This window comes from Nothobranchius furzeri, chromosome 13 (genome assembly GCF_043380555.1).
Source record: "Nothobranchius furzeri strain GRZ-AD chromosome 13, NfurGRZ-RIMD1, whole genome shotgun sequence".
Lineage (NCBI taxonomy): Eukaryota > Metazoa > Chordata > Actinopteri > Cyprinodontiformes > Nothobranchiidae > Nothobranchius > Nothobranchius furzeri.
In genome coordinates, this window is record NC_091753.1 from 56,874,969 (window position 1) to 56,897,221 (window position 22,253).

The 22,253-nt window shown below is 45.2% G+C and overlaps 1 protein-coding gene across 3 annotated transcripts in view; it reads left to right on the forward strand.

Annotated features, from left to right (window-relative positions):
* The first annotated feature begins 2,065 nt into the window (after positions 1-2,065).
* The window catches only part of plekhg2 (pleckstrin homology domain containing, family G (with RhoGef domain) member 2), a 63,417-nt gene continuing 43,229 nt past the window's right edge, over positions 2,066-22,253 (forward strand). Inside the window, exons 1-3 of one of the 3 annotated variants that reach the window (XM_070543653.1) lie at positions 2,066-2,420; positions 7,195-7,519; positions 21,371-21,448. In XM_070543653.1, the coding sequence (XP_070399754.1) occupies positions 21,400-21,448 (49 nt within the window). In that variant the 5' untranslated portion in view covers positions 2,066-2,420; positions 7,195-7,519; positions 21,371-21,399. Of the gene's footprint in view, positions 2,421-7,194; positions 7,520-21,370; positions 21,449-22,253 lie in introns of those variants that run through there. The other 2 variants (XM_070543652.1, XM_070543654.1) reach the window with 2 other exon arrangements.

The following is a 22,253-nucleotide window of genomic DNA, read 5'->3' on the forward strand; positions in this document are numbered from 1 at the left end:
TAGCTGGGATGGGAAAAAGTGTCCGGATCCCTAGAAGGTCCTCACAGGGACACTCAGCACATACCACAGCTGTAAGTGCTTATTGGCAGAGATGGAGAGAGATTAGGTCGTTCAGTGTGAGCCTGTAATAAGGAGCAGAGAGAAAAACCTCTCGTCTTCCGTCCTAATTAAAGAGCAGCGAACAGGATTCTGACTTAATGAACTAAATCTGCTGCTTCACCAACAACAAGAAACCAAAAGAACACCAAAACTAGAATGTAACCTTTTCCCACAGAACCAGTAGACTACATCCAGTAATAATGGATAATAGGAACTCATTAGTCATTATTGGCTGTGTGATCAGGACCAACATCTGGACAGATGTGTGACGAGTCCTCATTTAAACACCAAGTTTTCTCTTCTGTCTCTCTGAAGGAAAATTGCTTTCAAATAAAGTTCATTTACTGAGTGTGTGCTGCAATTATTTAATACAGATGTTGGAAAAGACACACACACACACACACACACACACACACACACACACACACACACACACACACACACACACACAGCCTCTCATTTACTCGGATATCCCGTAATGAGTCGGTACTCAGAGCCAACATGGCCGCTCTGATCAGCAGTGGAAACTCCAGAGATGGAATATCATCCGGAACAACGCTGACTTCATACGAGTCTCATCTGACTCGAGACTCGGCAGTGGTCTGACTCGAGGCAGCAGACTAGATGTTATTTTTTTTGTTGCTGTTCATGTTTTTCTGACTGAAACATCTGGATTTCATCGTCTAAACGTTCTGCAGCCATGTTGTTCCTTCAAATCATTTAATCTTGTGATCTAATTTAGAATCAGGATAAAAAAAGAAACAGCTTTTATTGTTGAAACACAAACAGGAAGTGTTATCAGAGACCAGGTCCTGTTTGGATCCAGAACGTCTCTAAAGCCACCATAGCACCTTTTGTTTCCTGATGACCTTCTGACCCAAGCACGCACGCACGCACACACACACACACACACACACACACACACACACACACACACTCACACACGCTCACACACACACACACACACACACACACACACACACACACACACACACACACACACACACACACACACACACTCACACACGCTCACACACACACACACACACACACACACACACACACTCTCTCTCTCTCTCTCTCTCTCTCTCTCTCTGAGGTGATGGTTGAAGGGAAAGTGGGACAAGGAATGTGTTAACAGGGTTGGTTCTGGTTCTGTTTGCCTTCACTGTTTGTGTTTTACTGTCCGCACTTTGTGTGTGTGTGTGTGTGTGTGTGTGTGTGTGTGTGTGTGTGTGTCCAGTACACAGCCCTAACTGGTCCAGATGGGGCTTCTGGTTGGACCAGATGTTCCAAACAAAGAACCTTTTCTTGTTTCTTCTGAATCCAAATGATTCAGGATCTTTTTACTGTTTTTCATTTATTTAATCATGAATATATATTATTTCATTTTACTGAAATTAATTTTCTTAGTAGAATTTTCAAACCGGACCAGAACCCGCCTCCCGTTCAGATCCGTTCACCTGTCTGGCGAAAAACACCTGGAGGCTACTGGGCCTGTCTGAGCTCACAGATCTCATGTTGTCATGGTGACTGCTTTCATCACTCTGACACAATGTGATGTCTGATCTCCACGTGGTTGCCATGACGACTAGGTGTTTACCTTTGTGTTGTTTGTTGGTTTACCAGCAGCTGTTCTGACCCATAAAACATAAAAGTCATAAAAGTTTTTTAAACTTGAGAATCTCCAAAGAGCCAAACAGCAACGATCTGTGTGGAACTTTTGTTTTTATAATTAAAATCTTTCATTTGTGAACTGTTTGTATATTTTTGAGAGTTTTAGTTATAGACACAAACCTGATTTGTCGATAGAATGAATCCTAATTCGTTTCCTGCAGGTCTTCAAGGTGACGTTTAGAACAAAAATCTGCAGATTTTAAACTTTTATGGAAGCTGGAAGTTTGTCACCAATCTCTCTCCTTGTTTCTCTTGGACCTCCCTCCTCCTCCTCCTCCTCCTCCTCCTCCCTTCTGCTCTCCTCCTCTCCTGCGGCACCAAACCGGGTCGGAGCCGCTGCTGCCTCCCTCCAAATCTCCGGATCCGTTTCCTCAGACAGATGTCGGTTCTTTACCGAACTGTGGAAGCCGGTGTGGAGGCGGAACTTTTCGGTCTGATGGATTCAGTTTTTCCTTGTGGTGCGTAAAGTTTTGCCCGGTACCGGCCGAACCGGAGGACGGACTGTGTGTTCATGTGATCGGGAATAGCAGGAGAGGCTGGGAGTGGAGCACTTGGGAGTTCGATGCGTTTGGAAGTTGGATCGGAACAGCGAACGGAACCAGAAAGAGACGGAGAGAAGCCTGCAGGACGTTCATGTCTCCGAGGTAGACCCCCCAACACACACACGCGCGCGCACACGCACGCACACACACACACACACACACTCACACACACGCACACACACACTGGTTTTAGTCTGAATCTGATGAAGATGATGATGAGGAGGAGGATGTTGATGAAGCTTCCAGGTGGCTCACCTGAGGACCAGATCTCAGACTGAACCCTTTTCTTCATCATCAGGACCTGGTGTGTCTCAGAACCTCCTGGGGTCACAGTTTGGGACCCGGACCTGATCTGTTTCGGGTCTAAAATCAGCTGATTGCTGCTAATTAGGAACTTTCCTTAAATTATTTTGTGTGTCTGTCTTTATTTTAGTTATTCCCAAAGTTTCAGGAGTCCGGGGGACTCGGAGGGACATGGTGTCTTACTAGACAGACATTCCCTCTAAAAACAAAGTTTAATCCTGGAATGCCAGGGAGACGGAGCTGCTTGTTAAAACACAAACTGTAAAAAAAAAAAGACAGAGTCCAGAACTGAACACATTCCTGGACTCAGTCAGTCCAGAACCGTGGAGCCTTGTCCTGAAGTCTTCACATTCTTCAGAATGTTTGTTGTCTTTTACAAACTGATGGGGGACAAAAGACGCTTCAGACATAAAATATTCTCCAGGGGCCGGAATCAGGATGGGGAAGTTTTAGGAAACAGGATCTAATCCATAAGGTACCAGAACTCGGATCTGAGAGGCCGTCCAGATGATCGTCAGGACTGAACCACCTGAATGAAGGTGAAACACTTTCATGGGTTTGAGATTACGTCTAAGAGGCTCTGCTGTGCAACAGAGATGTGCTTCGAAGAAGGAAATCAGAGGTTGTGGGTTTGAGTCCCACCAGAGTCAGTTTTACTGTGTAGAATGTGTCACTCACCTCTGGCTCATCCCTTGAGTTGTAGGAGCTTTTTTATGTATTTGTTTTGTATCATGAAAGCAACAACAGAGCACCAGGAAGTCAGTTAATGAACTCTTCAGATCTCAGTCTCTCTTCGTTTATGGGATGTAACAGAATCTGTCACATGTGCAGGTTTGAAGGTCTCTGATTCTGCTCAGGGATTCTGTCCAATCCGTCGCTTCGATTAGTGCCTGAAATAACCCCCTACGGCCTTCCTCTGAAGGATTTATTGATCTGGTTCTTGTTTGGGGGTCTGGATCTACTGTAAATCCTGGGCTGCAGGCGTGTATGTTGATGTGTTTCTCACGCCCTCCACACCCGGAGGTTCCTCTGGAAGGACTCAAAACTTCCCAGAATAAATGACACTAATTTCTGCCGAAGTCCTGCAGGATTTGGTTTGTGGATTTCAAAACGTAGCTGAAGATCTGAGAGCTTCTTCCTCTTTCCATCCATCAGTCAGACGAACCCCCCCACCGGCCCCTCCGTCTGCTGGACCTCCAGCTGAAGTTCGGATGCTCATCCGAATCCGTATGTGAGAGGTTTTAAAAATCCTCTCTATTGGATGTCTATGTTCCTTTAATTTAGGATCCCAGTTTAAATAAAACTGACGTTTATACAAGCGACCGAAATGAGTTTCCTCCGTAGGGTGGCCGGGCTCAGCCTTAGAGATAGGGTGAGGAGCTCGGACATTCGGGAGGGACTCGGAGTAGAACCGCTGCTCCTCCGGATCAAAAGGAGCCAGTTGAGGTGGTTTGGGCATCTGGTCAGGATGCCTCCTGGACTCCTCCCTGGGGAGGTGTTTGGGGCATGTCCTGCCGGCAGGAGGCCCCCGGGTCGACCCAGGACACGTTGGAGAGGTTACATCTCCAATCTGCTCCGGGAATGCCTTGGGGTCCTGCCGGAGGAGCTGGTGGAGGTGGCCGGGGAGAGGACGGTCTGGAGCTCCCTAGTTGGGATGCTGCCCCCGCGACCCGGACCCGGATAAGCGGAGGAAGACGACGACATTTATACAGAACAGAAATATTGAAATTTGCTGAAATGAATCTGTGGTGGTTGATGGTTCAAATTCTTCTGTATGATAAAGTGATTTAAAGGAGCCAGATCTGCTATTTTTAACCTTAGAAAAGGCACAATAGAAGATAAAATGTACATACTGGCAATATCAACAAGTCATTTTAGCTAAAACATGAGTTCTTCTTTTCGTCGGCCTGATTTTTTGCCCTGAAATGAAACGGTCTGTTTCTGTGAAGCTCAGCCGGCTCCAAAACAAACGCACCAACAACAGCGTCTTACACAGATTAGGTTCTCCTCTGTCCTTAGTCCAGTGCTTAAAGCGTCTCCCTTTCATCTGGTTTGCCATGTCCTGATGCCGGGTCGACTCCTGCTGTTGGCAGGAATTATTTAGCCAGCTGCAGCAGATTTTATTTGTTTATATTTTAGTTTTATTGGTAATTTTCTGCTACATATTTTGTGTCTTGAGTTTGGTCTTTTCTAAGAAGCTTGTTAGTTGATACTCTGCTCACCTCACACAGACGGGCTAAATACGCAAACAAAGAAAGTAAAAAAAAACAAATATTAGTCCTTATATTTTAAAGAGTTTACCAATAAAGGGTTGAAAGCACAATACTGGCAAGGGCAGATGAAAAAAGTTACTGCTGGAGGTCGAACCTGTGCAAAGCAGCATATCAGTCAGGCACACCGCCCGCTGGGATGCCAAGTCTGTTAAAAAGCAACAGTCGAGTTTAAATAAATAAACTAAATAATGTTTTGATAAATCAAATTAAACTGACACAAACCAGAATTTCAGCACTTCGGGTCACGTGCAGTTCGGTCTGACTCAGACCGTTTCCCAGTCCAGGTCTGCTTTCCCTGATGGGTCCAGTACTGGGCCACCTTAACCCGCTCCTTCGGGGCACCAGAGATGTCTCCTGTGTTGAGTGTCTCGTGGCTCTGAGGAGCATAAAGGTTGGTTTATGCTTGACGCGTCCGCGAGGTCCGCACGGCTCAGCGTGGCAAAATTACGTCATTTTAACAACCATGCCCCTCCACCGCGCCTCCGCACGGCCCAAACTTTCCGCACCGCGCACCTAGGAAATTTTCTAACCACGCGGACGGTCGGACGCGGAAAAACATGGCGGACTGGCAAGAACTAGTATGGCAGAGGTTCGTAAATACAGACATTTGTATGATTCAGCTCTCAGAGATCACCGTGATCAACATGTTGTTAATAATTCTTGGAGAGAAATGGCTCGCACTGCCGGAAAAGATGAGGACGCTGCTAAAAATGCTGGAATGCCATGTTGTAAACAGTAATTTCTACTTCTACTATGGTGTAGTGTTGGATGCATGCCGTAGAGCTCCATGCTGCCCCCTACAGTTTGGGAGAATATTGGCTCACCGCAGAGACGAGCCGCATGAACCATAAACGCTGCGAGTTGTGAAGCGCATTCCATCCGCGAGCCGCATCACCAAGCGGAGAGTGACTGCGTCAAGCATAAACCAAGCTTTAGACCTCTAGACCAGTGAAATGGTGGGGCCACAGTACTGAGACTGCACTTTTAATGGTTCTTAATGGTGTTTTTTTTAGCTTGTGACGGGGGGGGATGCTAGTCGTTATTTTGATGTTAGATCTGTCTGCGGCCTTTGACACGGTCGATCACGACATACTTTTAGATCGGCTACAACACTGGGCGGGATTTACCGGTGCAGCCCTACAATGGCTACGCTCCTACTTATCCGACAGGAGTTTTTGTGTCAGTGTAGGTGAAACTTCCTCGACCTGGGCGGGACTCAAGTGGGGTGTGCCACAGGGGTCTGTACTGGGTCCACTTCTTTTTGCCATCTACCTAATACCGTTGGGGAATCTTCTTCGGCGGTTTGGCATGCGTTTTCATTTTTATGCTGACGATTGTCAGCTCTACCTCCCCCTTCAGCGGGGGGTCGATGGATCAGTATCAAAGGATGTGCGCTCCTGGATGGCTACAAACTTTTTACATATGAATGACGCTAAGACGGAAGTAATTATACTTAGCCCTGGCATGTCTACACACCCATGTGATGCTGTGAATCTGGACCCTTTAGAATCTAATGTGAAGACCACCATCCGAAATTTGGGAGTACAACTGGACTCAGCCCTTAAATTCGACGCGCAAATCAACCAGGTTGTGCGATCATGTTTTTTTTTAACTTACACCGACTAGCCGGAATTAAGTCCCTGCTGTCCAGAGTACATCTAGAGACTGTCACACATGCTTTTGTTCTTTCAAGGCTCGACTACTGCAATGCATTGTATACCGGCCTCAGTCAGGGTGCGGTAGCACGCTAGCAGTTAGCAGAAAACTCAGCCGTTAGGTTTGTGACAGGCACTAGGCGCAGGGAGGATATCACCCCCGTGTTGGCATCCCTTCATTGGCTGCCTGTGCAATACAGGGCAAAATTTAAGGTCTTGGTACTGGCATACAAGGCCTTACAAGGAACTGCTCCAGCATATCTTGGCAACCTTTTGCACAGACATACCCCCTCGCGGGCCCTTCACTCAGCCGGCAGGGAGCTGTTGATGGTTCCACGCACTAAGTGCAGGTCACGGGGGGACCGTGCGTTCTCGGTGTTGGCACCTGCACTTTGGAACCAGTTGCCTTTGGTGGTAGGTCAGTCACCCTCAGTGGGGGCTTTTAAGACTCGCCTTAAGACCCATTTTTTTGTCAAGGCATTCCAGGATTAGCAAATTTTGCCTGGTTTTGTTGCCCCGGCCTCTTAATCTTTTTTAGGATTTAATTTTTGTTTTTACTTTCCGCTCTTAATTATTTTTTGTGTTGGTTTTACGATTGCTACATTTTATTCTGATGGTTTTATGTTTTAATTGTGTTGTGTTCAGCACCTTGGGCGTCTGCATTGATCGCAGACAGGGGCGGCGTTAGGCCCGGCTACTTGGGCTGAAGCCCCGGATGTTTCATGAAAAGCCCCGGATTTAAAACGTGGAAGTAACATGCAGTACCAAAGTCCAACAGAGAGGGAGCAGCTGGCAGTAGTTTGAATACAGCCTGCCTGAGCCTCCACCACTGAAGAAGAAGCCCTTCAGCAGCCGGCTCCTTCTACACTCTCTGCCTGAAACGCATGAGTGAAGATGGACATAAGGACGTTTTTTAGACCAAAAGTACGGCGACAGAACCCCAGCTTTGATGAGACTGGTGCTGACTCAGGTTTGTGAGTCTTATTTGAAAATATTTGTTGTGCTGGTTTGCCTAAAGTTAGCTTACTATCAGGTAAAGTTGTTGGAGAAAGAAAGGGAATATTTACTATCATCTCACACTAAACACTAACAGGAACAATACTCTGCCCTGAAAATGCTTCATATGTAGCTTCAGATTAAAAATTATGTGGTACAAGACAAATATGATGTTGACTAGTGCGTGTCACGTGTGTGTGTGTTAAGCCCCGGATCTTCTTCAGTCCTAAATCCGCCCCTGGTCGCAGAAGGGGCTTTATAAATAAATAAATAAATGAAATGAAATGAATGGTGCCCAAAGGTTGCGGGTTAGGGATTTTTTTTTCCTGTTTATTCAGAACGTTAAATTCACAAAGACAGGGAACAGTGAACTCATCATCGTCACCTCCAGACCTTCTGATTGGATCCTGGAACCAAACCGGACTGCTTCATTCTGGTCCAGACCCAAAGAGACAAACAGAATCTGAACACACCCCAAACATCTCAACTATTTGGAAGCAGTTTTAATATCTGCCCAGTAATTATGGGATGTGGCGGGACGGTTTCCAAGGTTACTAAAGGGAGGTGTTTACAATAATTAGTGTGCTAATTTAGTTGTGTGTGTGTGTGTGTGTGTGTGTGTGTGTGTGTGTGTGTGTGTGTGTGTGTGTGTGTGTGTGTGAGATCTGAGGTTTACCGCTCTTCCTGACACACACACATCGAGGAGGGAGTGTCATTGATCATACTTACTGCTGGCCATGTTTCAGTCGGCCTCAGCATCAGATCAGCTCTCATTCTTACGCTGAATGACATTCTTGTTCCTGACTCTGGGTCCCATGTGCTGTTGCTCTTGTTAGATCTCTCTGCAGCGTTTGATACTGTGGATTAGGGTTGTCACGGTATGAAAATTTAACCTCACGGTTATTGTGACCAAAATTATCACGGTTTTCGGTATTATCGCGGTATTTTTTAAACGGTGTTGCATATGTTCAGAAAGCATTGATAGTCCTGTTCTACACAAACTGAAATAGTTCTGAAAAGGTTTAACAGTGTTTATTAAACCTAAAATAACACAAAGCCTTAGCAAAAGTGCAACTTTTCACAAGTAAAGGAACAAATAGCTTATTTTTCTGGAACTTGTTACAGTAATCAGTGCAGGTTTAAATTATACAAATCCAAACATTCAAAACATAAACAATATGTAAACAAATCAAAGAAGCACCACTTGTTTTCTCATATACTTGTTTTCTTCATTATCAAAATGAAAATCTAAAACTCCAGTCCACTCTTGACTTGAACACTGTACAAGTCAACCTTAAAAAATATGTATTTAAAATAAATATCCACTTTAAACAAATTACTAAAATAACTACTACACTATGTAATCAAATCCAAATGTTCAAGTATAAATGGCATTGAATAAGTAAACAAATCAATGACAAGGAACTAATTGTATATTTCTCTTCATCATCAACAAATAAGATGCTTCATCCAGCAACAGGGTGTCCGTGACACGGTTTAACTGCTGGCAGAGGACGCTGCGGCTGCAGTATATAGTGACTCGTTGCATTCTCCCTCAACCAAAAGTCCTCACGTCATGCATTTCAGCTAAAATGCTAATGTTATCTTACCTTGCACTGGCTGTGGAGACGTGGGTGATGGTCACGCAGATGTGCCATTAGATTCGAAGTGTTGCTGCCTTTTGCAGACACTTGTTTCCTGCACGTTCTGCAAACGGGATAGCCGTCTTCTACTAACTGTCCCTCAGCATTTTTCAGAAATCCCAAATATGCCCATACTTCCGATTTAGTCTTCTTTGAGGGCTGATAGATGTCCTGGGCGCTGCCGTCTCCTCCTTCGGCCATTATTTCAGCTTCAAAGTTTTGGTGCCGTTGCAAACTAAAAAGTGCGTGTGCGCGCCGCGGGAACTTCAGCTGAAGCGACGGTGGCTGGTAAGGGTCACCGCGCCGAAACCGCGGCCACGGTAAACCCACCGAGATAATTTAGTTTATTAAAAACTGGACGGTTATTTTTATTGCAAACTTTTTTACCGGGGTTTACCGCTATACCGGTTACCGTGACAACCCTACTGTGGATCATGGCCTTCTGCTGCAACAACTGCTCTCAGTTACCACGTTTATGCTGATGGTAGTCAGGGATATGTGGCAGTGGACACACCAAATGCTGGCACACTTAATTCCGAGTGATTGGCTGAGGTAAATGGCTGGTTAGTGGCTAACTTCCTGCAAATAAACAAATCTGAGGCAGTGCTTTTTTTTCCGAGGAACGTCCCCCACCCATAACCTTCCTGAACCGATGTGTGACTAGCTTTGGGGTAAAACTGGCTGCTGGTCTCTCAGTGGTTCCCCAAATGATCTTGGTGGTCAGATCATGCTTTTTCCAATTGCCTTTACTAACAATCCTTAAATGGATGCACTTAGAATCCATTATTCATGCGTCCATAACACCTTGCTTAGACTGCGTGAATGCACTTTTGATCGGTACCCTTGTCTTGGCCTTAAATAAGCTACAGGTTGTTCAGAATGCTGCTGCCAGTTTCCTAACCAGCGCTGACCATCATTGCCACGTTACTCTGATGCTTGAGCAATTTCACTGTCTTCCAGTGAACTTTAAGGGTGCGTTTCAAGGTCCTGATCTTCATGTTCAAGGCGCTCAACAGCCTGGCACCTCCCCAACTGTCTGATGTCCTCGCCCCTCATGTCCCAGTGCATGTGCTGCGGTCTGCGGCTGTTCTCCACACCTCGGATGAGATAGAAATCATGAGGCAAATGGTCTTTTATGTGCTGCCCCTCCACTCAAACTCAATTCCTCTTTTGGTCAGACGGGCTTTGCCTCTCCCGTTATAAACTGTGTCTAATGACCCACTGTTGTGCCTTGGCATTGGTCTGTGAATGTTCTGTTGTTGTTTTTTTTTTTTGCTGTGGTTTTATTGATCAGCTGTTCTTATCTGTTAGGATCTGATTTGTTTCATTCATTTGTGTTTGTTTGATGCAGGTTCAAATCCCACTGAGATGCCTCAGATTTATGTTTGTTAAAATTAATTCAGTTTGGTGTAAACATCTTCATCGACGGGTTCTGGGTATGAAGGAGGTTTCCTTCGAACTTTGACGGACCTTTGACCCAGTTTTATCTCTGGTGCCAGGACGTTTCCTGACAGAAAAAACCTCCTACCAAGTCAGAGCTGGAAAAGGCTTTTGTGTTTGTGAAGTGTCCATCAGTGTGATGGTGAGACATTCACACGAGGAGCTCAGATTAGGTGGCAGGCTCTGTGGCGCAATCAAAAAAGAAAGAAATTCAAAGGTTGTGGGTTCAAGTCCACGCTCCTTTGCCTGTCAGGGGGTTGAGTTTTAGCTGGAAAGAGTCACTGAACAGGTTTCTGTTTCAGTTCAAATCACGTCAGAAACAAGTTCTGTTAATAATATTAAAGGGGCATTATGGAAGTGTGACAGCCAAAACATGTATAGAAATAATAAATGTCTTCTTCATACATTCTCCTGCAATGCCCTGGTCCTGTAGAATGAGCCCTGGCAGTTTTACTGTGATTGCCTGTTTTTCTGTAAAACCACAGAAAAAGAGAGATGCTCGGGTCGAGCAGGCTGCTTCATGCGCGTTCACGCTCAGGCATCGCCCGTAGCGTTTGCTATCCGTAGCTTTAGCAGCAGAGAGAGAGGCAGTGCCACTTTGTCGCTGTTCCTAACGCCTAGTGACAAAGCTAGCTACATTTCTGAGGACCCTTAGCTACTTTCTGTAGAACTTTCTTCTAGATATTTCCTGCAAATTAGCAACAAAATAGCCATTTTCACTCCAAACCGTTCTTTGGTTTGACGTTGTTTCAGCTGTCATCAGCTGACGTCAGACTCTCGTGCAGAAGATCCAGGTTTGATTCTGGATGTGAACATGGTTCATTTAGAATTTCTTTTTTACATTAATGGTATATTTTTTACAGTAAGATGCCCAAATTTTTATTTGAGACTCGCCGAACGGCATTGAATTCACAGATAAAAAAGATGTGGGTTCAACTTTCATTTTGGAACAAATTTTCAAGCAAGGGAAGGGAATGATCTGAGCATGCAGGAGGACTGACCCATCTTAAACCTTTGTCGGCTGTGCTGAAGAGAAAGGTACAGAACCAAATTATTTAATTAATTAGCTGCGTGTTCTCCTGTCCTCTGTCCTCCGGGCCACACACACACACACACACACACACACACACACACACACACACACACACACACACACACACACACACACACACACACACACACACACACACACACACACACACACACACACACACACACAGAGCTGACTGTCTCAGCTGTTATTTTCGTTAAGGAGCGTGCACGTACAGCATGTGCGCCTCGTGCACGAGCCTACTGTTGAAGCTGCCGTTACGCTTTTGGCCTGAGGGGGCAATCGCGAGCATAAAAATTCAAAACTGTGTAAAGTCCCTTTAATAATAATAATAATAATAATAATAATAATAATAATAATTATTATTATTATTATTATTATATTAATAATGAATTAATTATATTATTATATTTTTATGATAATAATAATAATAATAATTATTATTTTTATTATTATATTAATTATTAATTAATTATATTATTATATTTTTAATAACATCATTATTGTTGCGCACACACACACACACACACACACACACACACACACACACACACACACACACACACACACACACACACACTCACACACACACACCTGATGACACTTTTATGGACCGACATCTCGATGGTTCTGCCGTCCTCTGAGGCAGTTCTGTTTCCTTCCATTCAAAAGAAAACAGCACAAATCTAGTTACAGTTCTGAAGTTGTGGAAATAAATCCTGCTTGTTCTGAATCAGCCAGGCAGATTTCCTGTTGTTACTTCTGTTGTTTTAGTTTATCTACAATAAAATTCATGTAAATCGATGTAATCTTGTAAAATCATCCCACTTGTTTTCATTCCTCCGGCCGAGTAAACCAGTTCAGAGAACAGGAGCAGATCTTCATGTTGAAAAGGTCACAGGGTCGAAACCCAGTCTGAGTTTAGGCTCATTTTACACATCAAAACAAACTTGAAATTAAAAATGTCAGATAGTTTAAAAAGGTAACTAAGAAGCTTTAGCACGTTTTCTCCTGCAGCTCACGCAGACACGCTGTTATCCTGACAGAAAACAGGAATCACCACATTACCCATAATCCTCCTCTGCTGTTGTAAACCTGCACTTTTTAAAGCTTAGTTGATTTGTAGTTTGACGCAACCTTAAAACAACAGCTGGAGCTCAGAATAAACCCAAAGGTGTGTGTTCTGGTTCTGGTTCTGGTCCTGAGACCGCACACCGAGCTACAGATTCTAATAATGTTTATGATGGAGGTTAGAAACACAAACAGGAGGAGGAAGAGGTGTCTGAGTGTTTGGATTTAATTGAAGAGGTCCGTGAGGAGATGACTCAGCCGGTCCAGTTTGGTTCTGAAGGCCCGGATCAGCTGGAAAAATGCAGAACCCTGAGTGAATATGTTGCCTTGCCACGACCCATTGGCAGATCTCAGTCACTGGGTGGGACCTACCTTTCAAAGTGTCTCCACGTGCTGTTGGACACCGAGCAACGTGACATTCTCACCAGTGGCGTGGCCAGATCTTTTAAAATGGGGTGGCCCAAGTAGTGCACTTCTTTGTGCATGGGTGGCACCAATGGTCGTGCTTTTTCTTTTTTACCCCAAGCTTTTTGTGGACAAGTCTATTTAAAGGAAATTCAGTGGTGTGGCCAATCAGATTCCAAGGGTGGCATGGGACACGCCCCTGATTCTCACAGACGGGTGTCGGTCAGCAGGCAGTTCACCAAACACTGTTGCAGAAGACGCACATACATCGCTTTCCTTAAGAAAGGACTTGTGAGTTTTGCCAAAGCCAACCTTTTTTTGGTGATAACCTGTACACGTGGGTGTCTAATAGTGCTGTAGACAGGTTATTTAAACTGTTATTTATTTAAGGACTGTGCACATTAATCATCGTTTCTGTAAATGTGCCAGTGTTAGCCAGCAGGCTAATGTTCAACCGTAGTTCAGTGGCAAGATGTTCTACTAAGCACATGGCGGCTAAGAAGAAAGAATATATTAAATGAGCGTAATAAATAGCACAAGAATTAATATACAACAATGAAACGCAACACCATTGCACTTACTCCATTAAAGCATAAAAACATATATTCATATAACCGTGCAACTCATTTAAGAATCCAAAGTAGCCGTATGTCCATCAATCTCTATAAATCTTATAGGTTACACAATAAAGTCCGAAAACAAACATCCAGTGATTATTATGAGAGGTGTTCACATTTTTGTGTGCTTAAAAGCCAGTTCTTAAGAAGATGTGAAGTCCTTATTTTGGCAGTTTAGTGCAAATGACTTAAAATTCAATAATTCGGCCCAAAACTGTAATTATCAGAGGCGGTTCAACCACAGGGGGCGCCAGGGCGCCGCCTCACCAGTCTCACAGGAAGAAGAAGAAGACAGGAATCAGAAAACATAAAGAAATACATGAAAATTAAACTAAATGATCTATACATCAAACAGACTATAAGTGATGTGTCTAATCAGCATTTAAGTAGGGATGTCCCGATCCAATCACATGATCGGAAATCGGCCCCGATCACGTAGTTTCAGACCGATCGGGACTCGGGCTTTACTTCCCGATCCAAGCCCCGATCCGGAGTTGGATATTGGGTTCAAATTACAGGAGAGCAACTTGGTTCTCCTTAAAGGTTGTCGGGCTCCCCTGATGCCCTTACCTTGCACACCCAGAAGGAGCACAAGAGAGATCCAGTTTCTACCTTTATTATATTATTTATATGGACTCAGCGTAGCGGGGATTCTTCTGAGCAGAGATGCAGAGCAGCAGGCAGACCGCTGATCATTCATGAACTGCAGCTGCGTTCTGCACACGGCCACAGTAACATTTTCTAAGTTTCTAAGTGGCGTCACCAAAATATATATAATTAACACACAGTCGTTCGTGTCCGCTCATTTTCTCTCCGGTAAGTTCTGTCTGTGTTTGAGCATGACGTGTCGACGCGCTCGCACTGCAGTTTTTCTGGAGGACTGGGAGATGCAGGAAGATCAGAGACAGACAGGACAGGAAGATCAGAGACAGACAGGACAGGAAGATCAGAGACAGACAGGACAGGAAGATCAGAGACAGACAGGACAGGAAGATGAGAGACAGACAGGACAGGAAGATCAGAGACAGACAGGACAGGAAGGTCAGAGACAGACAGGACAGGAAGATCAGAGACAGACAGGACAGGAAGGTCAGAGACAGACAGGACAGGAAGATCAGAGACAGACAGGACAGAAAGGTCAGAGACAGACAGGACAGAAAGGTCAGAGACAGACAGGACAGGAAGATCAGAGACAGACAGGACAGGAAGGTCAGAGACAGACAGGACAGGAAGATCAGAGACAGACAGGACAGGAAGATCAGAGACAGACAGGGCAGGAAGATCAGAGACAGACAGGACAGGAAGATCAGAGACAGACAGGACAGGAAGATCAGAGACAGACAGGACAGGAAGATCAGAGACAGACAGGACAGGAAGATCAGAGACAGACAGGACAGAAAGGTCAGAGACAGAGAGGACAGGAAGATCAGAGACAGACAGGACAGGAAGATCAGAGACAGACAGGACAGGAAGCTCAGAGGCAGACAGGTCAGGAAGGTCAAAGACAGACAGGACAGGAAGCTCAGAGACAGACAGGACAGGAAGATCAGAGACAGACAGGACAGGAAGATCAGAGACAGACAGGACAGGAAGATCAGAGACAGACAGGACAGGAAGATCAGAGACAGACAGGACAGGAAGATCAGAGACAGACAGGACAGGAAGATCAGAGACAGACAGGACAGGAAGATCAGAGACAGACAGGACAGAAAGGTCAGAGACAGACAGGACAGGAAGATCAGAGACAGACAGGACAGGAAGATCAGAGACAGACAGGACAGGAAGATCAGAGACAGACAGGACAGGAAGATCAGAGACAGACAGGACAGGAAGATCAGAGACAGACAGGGCAGGAAGATCAGAGACAGACAGGACAGGAAGATCAGAGACAGACAGGACAGGAAGATCAGAGACAGACAGGACAGGAAGATCAGAGACAGACAGGGCAGGAAGATCAGAGACAGACAGGACAGGAAGATCAGAGACAGACAGGACAGGAAGATCAGAGACAGACAGGACAGGAAGATCAGAGACAGACAGGACAGGAAGATCAGAGACAGACAGGACAGGAAGATCAGAGACAGACAGGACAGGAAGCTCAGAGGCAGACAGGTCAGGAAGGTCAAAGACAGACAGGACAGGAAGCTCAGAGACAGACAGGACAGGAAGATCAGAGACAGACAGGACAGGAAGATCAGAGACAGACAGGACAGGAAGCTCAGAGACAGACAGGACAGGAAGGTCAGAGACAGACAGGACAGGAAGATCAGAGACAGACAGGACAGGAAGATCAGAGACAGACAGGACAGGAAGATCAGAGACAGACAGGACAGGAAGGTCAGAGACAGACAGGACAGGAAGGTCAGAGACAGACAGGTCAGGAAGGTCAGAGACAGACAGGACAGGAAGATCAGAGACAGACAGGTCAGGAAGGTCAGAGACAGACAGGACAGGAAGATCAGAGACAGACAGGACAGGAAGATCAGAGACAGACAGGACAGGAAGATCAGAGACAGACAGGACAGGAAGGTCAGAGACAGACAGGACAGGAAGATCAGAGACAGACAGGACAGGAAGATCAGAGACAGACAGGACAGGAAGATCAGAGACAGACAGGACAGGAAGATCAGAGACAGACAGGACAGGAAGCTCAGAGGCAGACAGGTCAGGAAGGTCAAAGACAGACAGGACAGGAAGCTCAGAGACAGACAGGACAGGAAGATCAGAGACAGACAGGACAGGAAGATCAGAGACAGACAGGACAGGAAGATCAGAGACAGACAGGGCAGGAAGATCAGAGACAGACAGGACAGGAAGATCAGAGACAGACAGGACAGGAAGATCAGAGACAGACAGGACAGGAAGCTCAGAGGCAGACAGGTCAGGAAGGTCAAAGACAGACAGGACAGGAAGCTCAGAGACAGACAGGACAGGAAGATCAGAGACAGACAGGACAGGAAGATCAGAGACAGACAGGACAGGAAGATCAGAGACAGACAGGGCAGGAAGATCAGAGACAGACAGGACAGGAAGATCAGAGACAGACAGGACAGGAAGCTCAGAGGCAGACAGGTCAGGAAGGTCAAAGACAGACAGGACAGGAAGCTCAGAGACAGACAGGACAGGAAGATCAGAGACAGACAGGACAGGAAGATCAGAGACAGACAGGACAGGAAGCTCAGAGACAGACAGGACAGGAAGGTCAGAGACAGACAGGACAGGAAGATCAGAGACAGACAGGACAGGAAGATCAGAGACAGACAGGACAGGAAGGTCAGAGACAGACAGGACAGGAAGATCAGAGACAGACAGGTCAGGAAGGTCAGAGACAGACAGGACAGGAAGATCAGAGACAGACAGGACAGGAAGATCAGAGACAGACAGGACAGGAAGGTCAGAGACAGACAGGACAGGAAGCTCAGAGACAGACAGGACAGGAAGATCAGAGACAGACAGGACAGGAAGATCAGAGACAGACAGGACAGGAAGATCAGAGACAGACAGGACAGGAAGGTCAGAGACAGACAGGACAGGAAGATCAGAGACAGACAGGACAGGAAGATCAGAGACAGACAGGACAGGAAGGTCAGAGACAGACAGGACAGGAAGACAGGAAAATAAAAACCAAGAAAACAAAACAAAGTTCTTAAAAACTAAAATGTAGGTAGATATATCCCACTACACATTTGTACCTGTATGAAGCAATAATTTATCAGCATGTAGTATTTATATCGTTGATACAACTCAGATCATCTTCAAAACTCCGTCCCATGTCCAGGGGCGTATGTAAGCATTTTGGGGGCCGAGGCAAAATAGACCCCTGCCAGGTATTTTAAGTTGAAGTGCTATCTGTTTTTATATTAGACTTTTTTTATTTGCAATAAAGTCCAAAAGTGAAGAATTTGTTATTTATTTATTGTTCAAGCTACCTCACCGAAGTGATCTGTTGTTAAAAATTAAAATAAAAAGGTAATTAAATAAAAAATAAGGAACATTCTGGAACTGTTTCTTCCTTTTCTTTCTTTTTTTTTTTTCTTATACATCGAAAGTATCGGATCGGGACTCGGTATCGGCAGATTCTCTAAATCAAATGACTCGGACTCGGACTCGAGGGCAAAAAAAACTGAATGGGACATCCCTACGTTTAAGTGTAGTTTAAAAATGTTCTCTCACTTTTTTACCACGAACGAGTCCTCTTGCGACGTATGTCCTGTTCCTTTGCGGGCGCAGCGATCTTTACCTACACTATAACTGGTGCAGGCGCGCTGGATTCCTCCCAAAACAAAGAGCAGGAGAGCCTTTGGTCGCAGAGGTCTACGACTGACGCAGAAAACTGGCCATACGGCCTCGGCTCAGATCAGGAAGTTTAGGTCTTTTATGAAATGGGATGTTCTGATTGGCTCAGCAGGCTGTTCCAGTTATTTGTGGTGAGATTTGAACCCGCAACCTCTACAATGTGTTTTGAAGCAGGAACCTCTATCCGCTCTGACCTCTGTGACCTTTGGTCTCCAGGCGGAAACATCCCGGAGGTTCAGCCTTCAGTTGTTTTTGTTGATGTGTGTGTGTTGCTGGAGGGTTAGGGTTGTGTGTGGGGTGTCTCTCGTTAGGGTTAGGCTCATCGTTTGTGATCTCGTCCTTCAGGATGACTAGACGCTGTTGTTATTGACTGATCCCATATTTTAATGAGGACAAAGGAATGTAATTCAGCTTTATCTAATATAGTTTCCGGTAATTTCTGGAGCTTTTATTTTAACTTATTGTTTATTTTAGAGGGTGAAAATGATCCATTTCTCTGTTTTCATGTCAGAAAAGCGAAGAATAAATACAGTGTTTGCCTTTTATTGATTATATAATTGTGGCCAGAAGCTGTCTTTGACTCTGAACGTTTCCAGGAAATTAGGTGAAAGTTGGATTTTTCTGAGGTGACGGAGACACGCGCGTGTGCGTGTGTGTTTAACCTTTGTGTAACTTCACCTCTGGTAGACCGCAGTTCTGGCCCGGGTCCAGCATATTCTGGGTCAGACTGTCGGTCTCTCTCTGCAGCCCAAAAGCCTCAAACAGGAAAGAAAACAAAACGCAACAAGTGTTCTTCTGTTTGACTCACTAACCTGTTTGCCCTTATGTCGGTGTTTGCTTTGGTTCCGACTGGTTCTGTTTGTTTACCAGATTAAAGGGGCATTATGGAAGCTTGACAGCCAAAACATGTATAGAAATAATAAATGTCTTCTTCATACATTCTCCTGCAATGCCCTGGTCCTGTAGAATGAGCCCTGGCATTTTTACTGTGATTGCCTGTTTTTCTGTAAAATCACAGAAACAGAGAGATGCTCGGGTCGAGCAGGCTGCTTCATGCGCGTTCACGCTCAGGCATCGCCCGTAGCATTTGCTATCCGTAGCTTTAGCAGCAGAGAGAGAGGCAGTGCCACTTTGTCGCTGTTCCTAACGCCTAGTGACAAAGCTAGCTACATTTCTGAGGACCCTTAGCTACTTTCTGTAGAACTTTCTTCTAGATATTTCCTGCTAATTAGCAACAAAATAGCCATTTTCACTCTGAACCGTTCTTTGGACGTTGTTTCAGCTGTCATCAAGGATATAAATGTTACAGATACAAAAGATGTCACTGGTGCTTTAGCTCACCTCGTAACTCTCCTAGTAAGATGTCGGACTCCCGTGCAGAAGACCTGGGTTTGATTCTGGATGTGAACATAGTTTATTTAGAGTTTATTTTTTACATTAATGGTATTTTTTTTTTTTACAGTAAGATGCCCAAATTTTTATTTGAGACTCGCCGAACGGCATTGAATTCACAATAAAAAAGATGTGGGTTCAACTTTCATTTTGGAACAATTTTTCAAGCAAGGGAAGGGAATGATCTGAGCATGCAGGAGGACTGACCCATCATAAACCTTTGTCGGCTGTGCTGAAGAGAAAGGTACAGAACCACATTATTTAATTAATTAGCTGCGTGTTCTCCTGTCCTCTGTCCTCCGGGCCGCTCACACACACACACACACACACACACACACACACACACACACACACACACACACACACACACACACACACACACACACACACACACACACACACAAGGGACTGTCTCAATTGTTATTTTCGTTAAGGAGTGTGCACGTACAGCATGCGCGCCTCGTGCACGAGCCTACTATTGAAGCTGCCGTTACGCTTTTGGCCTGAGGGGGCACTCGCGAGCATAAAAATTCAAAACTCCGTAAAGTCCCTTTAAAGTAAGTAAAACTTTATTTATAAAGCACTTTTCACAGATAACATCACAAAGTGCTTCACAACATACATAAAAAGGCAAAACAGGACAGGAGCACAAGGCTAACTTACATAACAGCTTGTCTAAATAAATGTGTCTTCAGCTGCTTTTTAACAGAATCAACCGAGTCGGCCACACGAAGAAACAAGGGCAGGGCGCTCCAAAGTCTGGGAGCTACAGCTTGAAAGGACCGGTCCCCTCTAGTTTTAAATCTGGTCTTAGGGACCTTCATGAGGTTCTGACCCGAGGACCGTAGAGTGCGGCCAGAAGAGTGAGGGATTAAAGGTCTAATAAATATTGTGGAGCTTGTCCATTAAGAGCTCTAAAAGTCAAAACTAAAATTTTAAAATCAATTCTAAACTCGACCGGTAGCCAATGTAAAGAAGATAAAGCCGGTGTTATGTGAGTCCTTCTGTTGGTTCCTGTTAAAAGCCTTGCTGCATCGTTCTGGACCAGCTGGAGACGACTGACATCTGATTTGTTAAAACAAGTAAAGATAGAGTTACAATAATCTAAACGAGAGGAAATAAAAGCATGGATAATCATCTCCAAGTCCGATTTTGAAGTAAAAGCCCTCAATTTGGAAATGTTTCGCAACTGATAAAAGCGGTTCTTTACTAAATGTTTTGAGTGGCAGCTCAAAGACATGGACTGGTCAAAAAGAACACCAAGGTTTCTGAGACTGGTCTGGACTGAGGAGCTCAGGGAACCGAGGTGTTGTTTGGTTAAAAGCACTTTCTGTTCAGGAGCGATGATCAGTGTTTCGGTCTTCGCTCTTAAAGCGAAGCATGACGAAACAGTGTGTACTGTTTATTTTAATCATATTTAAACTAGTTGGTTTCTGTTGTAGCTGCTTTCTGAGATCCCCCCCCCCCCCCCCCCCCCCCCCACACACACACACACACACACCATCCCTATCACCAGTCTTTAGACAGCTGCAGAAACACATGTTCATGTACAACGGGCTGGTCCGAGTCCTGGAGTTCTGGAGCTGTATCAATGAGTCTGTTGGAGGCACTAACACACACACACACACACACACACACACACACACACACACACACACACACACGGTAATATGAAGACAGCACATTCTTGTTCTCCGGCCAAACATTACATCTGTTCTCACACTTTCCACACAAAGAAGCAAAAGATTTTTCTTATGTCTCTCTCTCTCTCTCTATCTCTCTCTCTCTCTCTCTCTCTCTCTCTCTCTCTCTCTCTCTCTCTCTCTCTCTCTCTCTCTCTCTCCGTGTGTGTGTGTGTGTGTGTGTGTGTGTGTGTCCAGCAGGGGTTCTAACTGCATTATTCTCTGCAGGTTTCTGTTTCCTCTGATATCATTACATCATGCCTGAAGGGTCACGGCGAGGCAGCCAGAGATCTCCCAGTAGCCCAGGTAACACCTCACACAACTGAATGGGCCCAGAACTGAACCAGAACCCACCACAAACAGCAGAAAAATAACTCCTCTGAACATGGATCAAGCTTTGGTCCCCGGGTCATAGCCCAAAGGTTTTTGGTTTGATTCTGTCAGAACGATTCATTAGTGGGCCAATTAAGAAATCATTCTGCTCAGATTCTGGTTCTTTCTGTCTTTCTTCCTTTCTCTATGTTGTTTATTTAAACCAGATTTCACCCATAATTTGATGCACAAACTTTTTAAAAAATCTAAATCTTCCAGCTGATGAACGTTAAACATGCTCAGGTGTTTAGCAGATACCAGTTTGATCCTAACCATCCCAAAAATGGTTAAAATGACTTCATGATGAGAATGCTTTTATTTTGTTGTGCACCCATCTTCCTTTTTTAAAGCATAAACTCTAACTAAACTTCGGAGAGTTGACGTCAGCAGCTCCCCATCCCCACTGTAAACAGTGTGAGCGAGTTGCTGCCTCCCTCTCCTGAGGCGCCAGACAGTTTGCCAGAACCTCTTTGGAGCCGATCGATAGTCTTTCTCCATGGTCTCACCAAACTCCTCCCACGCCCGAGATTTTGCCTCGGCAACTGCCACTGCTGCACCCCGCTTGGCTATCCGGTACCTGTCTGCTGCCTCCGGAGACCCACAGACCAGCCACGCCCTGTAGGCCTCCTTCAGCCTGACGGCTACCCGAAACTCTTGTGTCCACCAGCGGGTACGGGGGTTGCCACCACGACTGGCACCGGCCACCTTGCGACCACAGCTAGCAACAGCGGCCTCAACA